Source organism: Meles meles, chromosome 2 (genome assembly GCF_922984935.1).
Source record: "Meles meles chromosome 2, mMelMel3.1 paternal haplotype, whole genome shotgun sequence".
Lineage (NCBI taxonomy): Eukaryota > Metazoa > Chordata > Mammalia > Carnivora > Mustelidae > Meles > Meles meles.
In genome coordinates this window covers 165,001,881-165,011,245 of record NC_060067.1, presented here as the reverse complement: position 1 = coordinate 165,011,245, position 9,365 = coordinate 165,001,881, and the positions used below count along the sequence as shown (strand labels likewise).

Below are 9,365 nucleotides of genomic sequence, written 5' to 3'. Positions count from 1 at the left end.
ATTTTTTTTTTTTAAGATTTTATTTATTTGAGAGAGTGTGTGTGAGCATAAGCCGGGGAGAGGCAGAAGGAGAGAGAAAGGGAGGAGCAGACTCTCCGCTGAGAAGGGAGCCCGATGTGAGGCCTGATCCCAAGCCCCCCAGGGTTAACAACCTGAGCTGAAGGCAGATGGTTAACCGACTGAGCCACTGAGGTGCCCCTATATATTTTATTTTAAACCCATTTTCAATGCTTGGTGAACCTAATTCAAAGGTGTTACTTCCAAGAGGTCTTTCCACCCTGAATGAAGGTGACATTTCCAGGGAGATGCACGCACCAGAGGACCAGGGGAGGGTTGCAGTGGGAGCGGCTGGTGGGAGATGGAACAAAATTTTATTTTTTCAAATATTTTTAAAGATTTGAGAGAAAGAGTGCTTATAAGTGGGGGGCGGGGCAGAGGGAGAGAATCCTCAAGCAGACTCCCTGCTGAGTGTGGAGCCCCACGTGGGGCTCAATTTCACGACCCCCACAAAATCATGACGTGGGCAGAAAGGGAGAGTCAGAAGCTTAGCTGACTGAGCCAACCAGGTGCCCCAGAAAGGGGAATTTTAGAAGAAGTATTGCTGTGCTCTCCATGTTCCCATCGGGATCTTCCAGAAATACAGGAAAATACCTGATATTCTCTATTTTAAAACAAAAGGGCAGGAGCTGGAGATGATTTTTAAACTGAACGCAGAAAGTACTTTCCCTTGCATGATTTACCAGGAATGGGGGGGTGGGGGGAGGGCCGGTGCTTCTACAAAAGAATAACGATCATTGGGCACTGGGTAAGCTACTGCTTTTAGACTATCTGGTCTCCTTAGATTCGAGTCAGGCAGGCTGAGGGAGGGAGAACATGGTAACCGGAAATAGGTAAGCTCAAAAGCATGCAGCTTTTAGGAAACAAAAACCCATACGCAAAGATGTCTAATAAAGTCACAGTGCTTTATTTTTAAAACACTCATACATTGCCAAAAATACTTAGAAAAATAAAGTTTGGTTGGGGTTCATTACTAAACTTCAAGTCACAGGTTTTCACGTTACAGACTGGAGCAGAGTTTGCTAGGCAGGTGGAGAACCCAGACTGAATTACGGAATGGAAAGAGGCTGTCTGGGGTGAGGGTGTTGGGGCACCCTCTAGTTCACCGATTAGATACCCAGACACCAGTTCGTCCAGTGCTGTTCTACCAGTTCAGAGATGGGGGAGTGACGAGCTCCAATGGAGGAGGAGAGCGAGATGGATTCATAGACCAAACAGTTTTAAACAAAGACTTTTTTTTTTTTTTGCAACACAATACACACATCACAGTAAAATGTTTAATACTTGCAGAATGGCAGGTGGAAGGAAAGGCTTAAATGGAGAGGGTGGGTGAGAAAGGGTACTGAGCAGGGAGCGGGCACTGAATGCTTCTCTTCAAAGCCGTGTGACAGGAGCAAGAGATCTAGGCCAGGCCAGTCTGCCATCAGCGCCCCTGGTGTTGTCAGCAGCTGAGTGTCTAACGGTATTTCCGTGGGGAGCCCAAGCAGGAGAAAATGGGGTGGAACGGGCCAACTTTCTATCAACTCTGGCAGTTCTGTCACCAACAGTAAATCACCCCTTTTAATAGGAGGAAATTGAAAGGTTTCTCACTAAACAGAATTAAGTAGTGGGATCAAGAGATTTCCAGGCTTTGGGGTACCCTCATTAGTAACTGGCTTCTTCTGCGCTGATGTCTGCCCTCCGCTGGGTCACCTTAGACAGTCGGGTGGAAACAGAAGTGTGGCCAGATTTCTCCTTTGCCCTTTTCTCATTGTCGTTGAAGTCATGAGGTGACTCATTTGGGGGACCCATTTTTTATGAGCATTAAATACAGCTCCCGAAGTGTTTTCATTTGTTTGGTGATGGACGCCACAGTAACGTGTTTTAAAAAGGGGTTCCTTTCCCCTAACCCCTGCTGTCCAAGGGCTATCAGCCCCCTTCAGCTTGCAGCCAGGGACCCAGCTCCCCGAGGCCCCAGCTGCCTTTTCTTTCCGCCCTGACCATACACCCCGCATTTCCACTGGACAGCTCATGGTGCCCAACTCTTTTTTGCTCTGTGTTCTCCGTGTGTGAAAGCCCGATACCTCTTAAACTCCTCGGCCTGCAGGGATCGCAGAGGGTTGTCTGACTTTGAACTGTAACAACAGAGCCACCGAAAGTCTTATAAAAGCAGCAGTGACCTTTTTGAGCTGTCAAATCTTTAAATAGGATTTGGGATTTAATGTATGTTTTTAAAGAAAAAAAATATAAGAATTGCTAGTTTGAAAAAAAAAAAAGTCTTTTAGCCAATTCAGAATCTTCCCCCTACCCTACTTTTTTTTTTCCCTTAAACCCAGGAGAGATAAAGCTTCGGGGGGAAAAAAAAACAAAAAAAACAACCCCACCCCCCCACCCCCCAGATCTCAGGCTAAATAAGGAAGGCTTATGTTAGGTGCAGCCAGACTAAAAGTCTGGGCTGAAAAGAAGCCCTTTGGTGGGTGACTGTTGTGGAAAAGGGACAAAAAAATAAAAGGACGTAAAGCAGGAGCTTACAGGAGAGAAGTATGTGATCTGTCACGGTTTAGTATGAATTACAGCCTGAAAACTCCAGCAAACTACTCATTCCAATTCTCAGGCCCAGGGCAAAAAGGTCCAGAGGAAGCTTTTTTACCTTTATTAACAACAATCATGTGCTGCCCCCCAACCGCCCAGCTGCAATGCAGAGGTTCCTCAGGCCGCTCTCTGACACCCGGAGAGCCTTCTGTCCCGGGCCCACCTAATGCAGTACAATTTCTGTGTATATAGCTTGTCCCAGAACTGCAGTGAGTGCTTCTTGTTCTGCTTGGGCCACCCTGTAAATACTTAGGTCGGTGCGTTATTTAAAAAAGAAGAAGCAGCTCACGTTTTCATCTCCTACCCATCCCCATCTCCCATGCCCGTCTGTGCCTAGCAAACAGGCTCCCCTGGGACAGCCTCTGTCTTCTTCTCTCTTATGGGGACAGAGAGGAACCCTGACCACATTCCAAGGCCCGTGAGAGGTTTGTGAAGTGTAATTCGGGAGGGAACACCCTTGTCTTGGCCATCCTTTTCCCCTTCAGGTTTGCACTTTCAGGGTCGATGTTCAGTGACGCAAGAGGGTGGAGTGGAATCAGCATCCTTAGGGGTGATGGGGACAACTCACACAAAATCACAGAAGTGCTAGAAACAGTGCTTGATTTTATCCCTCCCCACTTGGCGGAGGGTTTCTAAGAGCAAACAAAGTGCCATATCATGTGTTGGGGAGATCTATTTGGGTATTATTCGCTATCGCAGATCTTTCATTGGCTCACCAGGGAAGAATCGGGGGTGTCCATGCAATCATCCAGCGGGGTCAGTATGCACGCCTCTTGCTCCTCAGGCCTCCCTGAGCCTGGCCTTTTGCTTTCCAGAGACGCAACCCAGGGAAGGCAGTGTCTGACCACCTGGGATTGTCATCTGCGCTGGCGTTACCAGAAAGGTGGGTTCCAGCCCCCCAAGCAGTACAGGTAGGGGTAGTAAGGGTAGCTGTTATGCATGGAGATGAGGGAGGCCTGGGGTAAGCCCTCCTCTTTCAGGGCTGGCAGGGAGGAGTGCTTCTCCAGGTCTCCCAGGTCCGAGGTGAGCTGCTTTCGCTTGGTCTTATAGCGTCTGTTCTGGAACCATATTTTCACTTGGGTCTCAGTGAGCTTGAGGTTCTTGGCTAGGTGAGCCCTTTCAGGGGCTGACAGATACTTCTGGTGGCTGAACTTCCTCTCTAACTCTATGACCTGAGTGTGGGAGAAGGCAGCACGGGAGCGCTTCTGCGGCTGTTTTGAGGTTTGCGGAAGGCTTGGTAAGGAGTCTGCGCTGTTTTCACAGTCCAACAGATAAGTCTCCAAGTGTCTATCTGGAAAGGAGAAGGAGGAGGGATGGGAAGGAAAAGGTTACATGTTAGAGGGAAGAGAACAGAATTCAAGCCACCTTATCTCTTCAGTGAGTGAACAAACAGCCCACTGTCATCTTGGATACATTTCACTTTTTTCACATGACTAAGGAACTCTCCTGAGTGGGGAGTGAGTGAATATGTATATTATGTATTAGTTTTCTAACAGTCATCAAGAACCCAAAGTTAGAAGCTTCTCGTGGTAGAGCTTCCTGCCATATCGTCCAGAATTCACTAGGGTCCTGGATGTGTGTGCGCTGAGAAGAGGTAGGAGAAGTGGAGCCAGAAGAGAAGCCAGGCAGGGAAGACCCAGAAATCAGGCTGCTGGTAAAGCAGGACCAAAAGGCATGAGCGTTAACTTTTGGGTGTCAGGAGAGGGTTTGTGTTATAGGAAAGGCGGCGCAGGCAAAAGGCAAGTTCCTTCTCTGGCTTTAGGCCCCCTTTTTTTCTAAGCAAGCCGTTAGGACACCTCATCCTCATCCGAAGTGACAGGACAAGGAAAGAAATCTGCTGTAAACGTTCTAACGGTGTTCTATTTCCTGAAGGCCGCAGGGACCTTCAGAATGCAGTTGTACTGCCCGTGGAGCTGCGAAGTCAAGGGAGTCTTCGCTTGTCAAACCCTGATCAGTTACTTGTTACATAGAACTGTAACTAAGAAGAGGTTGCGCGGGGCGGGCGCGGATCGAGGGTCCCGCGGGGGCTGGGAGCGCGTGGCAGGGTCTTTACCTGGGACCCTGGGGCTCGGGGCGCCGCGTGTGCGCTCGCTCTGGAGCCCCGGGAGCCAGAGCCCGCGGAGCAGAGAGCTCGGTGCCCGGCGAGTCCAGCCCAGGTACAAATCCTGCGCCACCCTGACGGTGGGGCTCAGGGCTGATTTCCGAGGCGCGCCCGCGGCGGCAGGAGGTGAGGTCCCTTGGCCTGTCGCCGCGGGGCCCCGTATCCCTGCAGCCGGAGCTCCGCGGCCTCGCGCTGGTGCAGCCCGCAGGCCGGCCCGCCCCTCCTCTGGGACCGCACCCTGGCCCAGCCCGGCCGCCGCAGCCTCGCCGCCGGCTCACCTGGCTCGCCCTCCGCGGGCGCGTCTGCGTCCTGCGCGGCGCCGGGCCCGGCGCTCCACTCATCCTCCGGCGCCCCGGCGCCGCCTCTTCCTCGCTCCGGCTCCGGCTCCTGGTCTCGCGGCGGGTCCGGCTGGCGCGGGGGCTGCGGGCTGCTCGTGTGGCCGCCGCGCCTCTCCGCGCCGTCCCGCAGGATGTCCTGGATGAGGAAGGAGGTGAGCGGCTTGGACTGGGTGGCCGCCCCCGCCGCCCCGGGCCGCGGCGCGGGAGCCCTGAGCATCCCCTCGGCTCGGCTACAGGCCAGCAGCGTCAGCGGCGTCCTCGGCGTCCACACCACTTTCACTTTCCGCCGCTCCGGCGCACTTATAGCCCTGGGGAGCGCGCCGCGCCGCCCTCCCATTGGCCGCTGGGTCCGGGGCGCGCCGCCCATTGGCCGCCCGCGCTCCAGGTGAGGGGGGTGGAAAGGGGAGTCCCTCGCACGGTCTCCGTCACCTCTTCTCTAAAGGATTCCTCCCTAAATTCCAGCTCCGACCCACATACAAGTTTTTGTGTGAACACACCCTCTGGGGAATAATGATGCAGAAGAGAGATACTCCGTTTAGCTCGCGTAGACTGTTACAGTGCCTTTGCTCACAAAGGGTGGGGGGAATGACTAGATCCCAGCTTACAGATGCTAATTCCGAGGGCCCCGTGATGAGGAGAGACTGGTAGCAGACGGGACCTACCGAGGCTTTCAAAGACCCGGTCGGACAGGCTCCATTCTGTGCGGGATGTCACTGGGGCCATTGATAAAAGTGGAATAGGAACCATGGATTAAAGTATTGACTCAGTGTTTAAATTTACTGAAGTTAACAGTACTGTGAGTGTGTAAGAGAATGTTCTTAGGAAGTAAACATTAAAGTACTTAGGGGCAGAGGCTCAGGATGGATGAAACTTAGCATCACATGATTCTGAAACAGTGATAGAGATGGAGAGATAGATCCCATGTGATAAAATGAACTGGTTAAATATTAACTTGGTGAATCTGATATGCTGGTGTTCTTTTGAACTATTTTTATATATGCAACTTTTCTGTACCTCCTAGTCTAAGGCAACTTGCATTCCACTGGAAACTTCAAAAGGATGTCATGTTGTGTGTCTGGGGAGGAGAGAGAGGGAGTAGGTTCTTGTGGATAAAGCAACCAAAGAGACCTGCCATGTACAATGGGAAGGTCTTTGGCAAAGGTGATTTTCTTCTCTTATTTTTTTTTTCATTTCAAAAAGTATTTTAAACATTTTCTAGATTATCGGGAGTTTGTGGAATTAGTACCCCCAATTTCGCCCAATGATGACATATTATCTAACTGCAGTACAATGTAAAAACCAGGACGTCGACCTCAGTACATTACTGTTAACTACACTACAGACTTTATTTTCAGCATTTTCAAAACCTGCATTCATTTATATGTGTGTTTATAGTTCTATGCAATATTATCACATGCATTCTTGTAATGCCACAATCAAGATACAAAATTGGTCTATCTCCACAAAAGAACTTCCTCCGAGGCACCTGGGTGGCTCAGTCCATGAGCGTCTCCCTTCCACTCAGGTCATGATCCCAGGCTCCTGGGATCAAGCCCTGCATCGGGTTTCCTGCTCAGCGGGAAGCGTCCTTTTCCCTCTCCCTTTGCTTGTGTTCCCTCTTTTGCTGTGTCTCTCTCTGTCAAATAAATAGATAAAATCTTAAAAAAAAAAAAAAAAAGAACTTCCTCAGCTGTCTCTTTGTATTTGTGTATCCAAGCCCCTTCTCTCCATCTCTGACCTCTGGCAACCACTACTCTGTTCTTTATCTCTATAGGTTTACCATTCAGAGAATGTTACCATTTCAGAGAATGAAATCAAACATCATATGGTATGTAATCTTTTGGAATTGGCTTTCATCATTAAGCACGATGCCCCTTAGATTGTTGCATATATGAATAGTTATACTTTTAATTGTCAAATAGTATTCCACTGTATGGACCCACTAGAGTGTGTTCAACTATCTACCTGCTGAAGGACAGTTGATCTGTTTCCAGCTTTTTGCTATTATGAATGAAAGTGCTGGGCGCCTGGGTGGCTCAGAGGTTAAGCGTCTGCCTTCAGCTCAGGTGTCATGATCCCAGGGTCCTGGGATGGAGCCCCCTGTCATGCTCCCTGATCAGCGGGGAGCCTGCTTCTCTCTTTCCCTCAGCTCCCCCTGCTTGTGTGCTCTCTCTCTCTCAAATAAATAAATAAGATCTTTAAAAAAAAGAAAGAAAGTGCTGTGAATATTCACATACAAGTTTTTGTGTGAACGTGAGTTTTCATTTCTCTGTGGTAAATATCCAGGAGTGCAATCACTGGGCCATATGGTAATTGAATGTTTAGTTTTTAAAGAGACTTCTAACCTGTTTTCCAGAGTGATTATGCCATTTTAGATTTCCATCAGCAATATTTGAGGGTTTCAGTTTGTCCATATCCTCATTGGCATCTAGAATTATCCTTGTCTTTCATTTTGGTCATTGTAGGAGGTGTATAGTGATATCTCACTGCGGTCTTCTATTTTCAGTTTGCACTTCCCAAATGGCTAATGATATTGAACATATCATGTGCTTCTTCACCATCCGTATGTCCTCTTTGGTGAAATATCTGTTCAGTTCTTTAGGGTTTTAATAATTCTTCATATATTCTCTATATGGACCTTTGTTTAATGTATGGTTTGCAAAGATTTTTCTCCCAGCTTGTCTTGTCATCTTTTTTTTTTTTAAGGAATCTTTTTTAAAGTTTTTTTTTTAATATTTTATTTATTTGACAGAGAGAAATTACAACTAGGCAGAGAGGCAGGCAGAGAGAGAGGAGGAAGCAGGCTCCCCGTGGAGCAAAGAGCCCGATGCGGGGCTCGATCCCAGGACCCTGGGATCATGACCTGAGCCGAAGGCAGAGGCTTCAACCCACTGAGACACCCAGGCGCCCCTGTCTTGTCATCTTTTAAACAGTATTTCACAGCACAAACCTTTTAATTGTGGTAGAGTCCAATTAATTTTTTATTTTTACATATTTTGCTCTTGGTGTCAGGATCTTTGCTTCTCCCTACTACCTGAAGAGGCTTTCCTGTGTTGTTTTCTAGAAGTTTTATACGTTACTTTTATTTTTAAATTATTTTTAAAGGATTTTATCCATTTATTTGACAGAGAGAGAGATCACAAGCAGGCAGAGAGGCAGACACAGAGAGAGGGGGAAGCAGGCTCCCTGCTGAGCAGAGAGCTTGATGCAGGCCCGCTCAATCCCAGGACCCTGAGACCACGACCCGAGCCAAAGGCAGGGGCCCAATCCACCGGGGTGATACAAGATCCATTCTGAATTTATTTTTGCATATAGTATGAAGTGGAGGTGGAGGTGGCCCCCTTTCACTTTTTAAAATCTAGACCTTGGTGGGATTTCAAATCAGTGGAGGAAATATGAATTATTTAATAACTAGTATTGTCATTCGGAAAAAATAAAGTTCTATTCTTATAACAAAATAAATCCCAGATGGCCCAAAGATTTAAAACATGATCAGGGGGCGCCTGGGTGGCTCAGTGGGTTAAAGCCTCTGCCTTCGGCTCAGGTCATGATCCCAGAGTCCTGGGATCGAGCCCCAAATCGGGCTCTCTGCTCAGCAGGGAGCCTGCTTCCTCCTCTCTCTCTCTCTGACTGCCTTTCTGCCTACTTGTGATCTCTGTCTGTCAAATAAATAAATAAAATCTTTAAAAAATAAATAACAAAAATAAAACATGATCAGGCATTAAAAAAAAAAAGGAGGGGGGCGCCTGGGTGGCTCAGTCTTTAAGCGGCTGCCTTTGGCTCAGGTCATGATCCCAGGGTCCTGGGATCGAGCCCGCATCGGGCTCCCTTCTCTGTGGGACGCCTGCTTCTCCCTCTCCCACTCCCCCTGCTTGTGTTCTCTCTCTCTCTGTGTCTCTCTCTGTCAGGTAAATAAATAAAATCTTAAGATAAAGTAAGTTTTGCCTACACTCATCATTAGAGAAATGCAAATGAAAACCAGATTGAGATACCCTTTTTCCACCTATCAGACTAGCAGAAGTTAAGAAAAGGGATGACGTCCAGCGTCAGTGAAAGGTGTGAAGGAACAGTGGTTTCCATACCAAGTGGGGGAGAGAGTAAATCAGCTTCATATATTTGGAGGACAAGTTGTCAAGATGAAAACTGGGCCTGACTTTTGACACAGCTACTCCATACTTAGAGACTTACCCTAGAAGTATACAAATATATGTTGTACTACTTGGGAAAATATCCTCACTTTGGTCAGAGACTGATTCAAGTTTCCAAATAATGTTATAGAATAAAAATAGTGACAAGTT

At 48.2% G+C, this 9,365-nt stretch overlaps 1 protein-coding gene across 1 annotated transcript; it reads right to left on the bottom strand.

Moving 5' to 3' along the window:
• Positions 1 to 995: 995 nt before the first annotated feature.
• NKX3-1 (NK3 homeobox 1) lies at positions 996 to 5,322 on the bottom strand. Its single transcript, XM_045987581.1, has 2 exons — positions 5,008 to 5,322; positions 996 to 3,919 (listed from the first exon to the last, which is right to left on the bottom strand). The coding sequence occupies exons 1-2, from the start codon at positions 5,282 to 5,284 to the stop codon at positions 3,501 to 3,503; spliced, it is 696 nt and encodes a 231-aa protein (XP_045843537.1). The 5' UTR covers positions 5,285 to 5,322; the 3' UTR covers positions 996 to 3,500.
• Between the last annotated feature and the right edge of the window lie 4,043 nt (positions 5,323 to 9,365).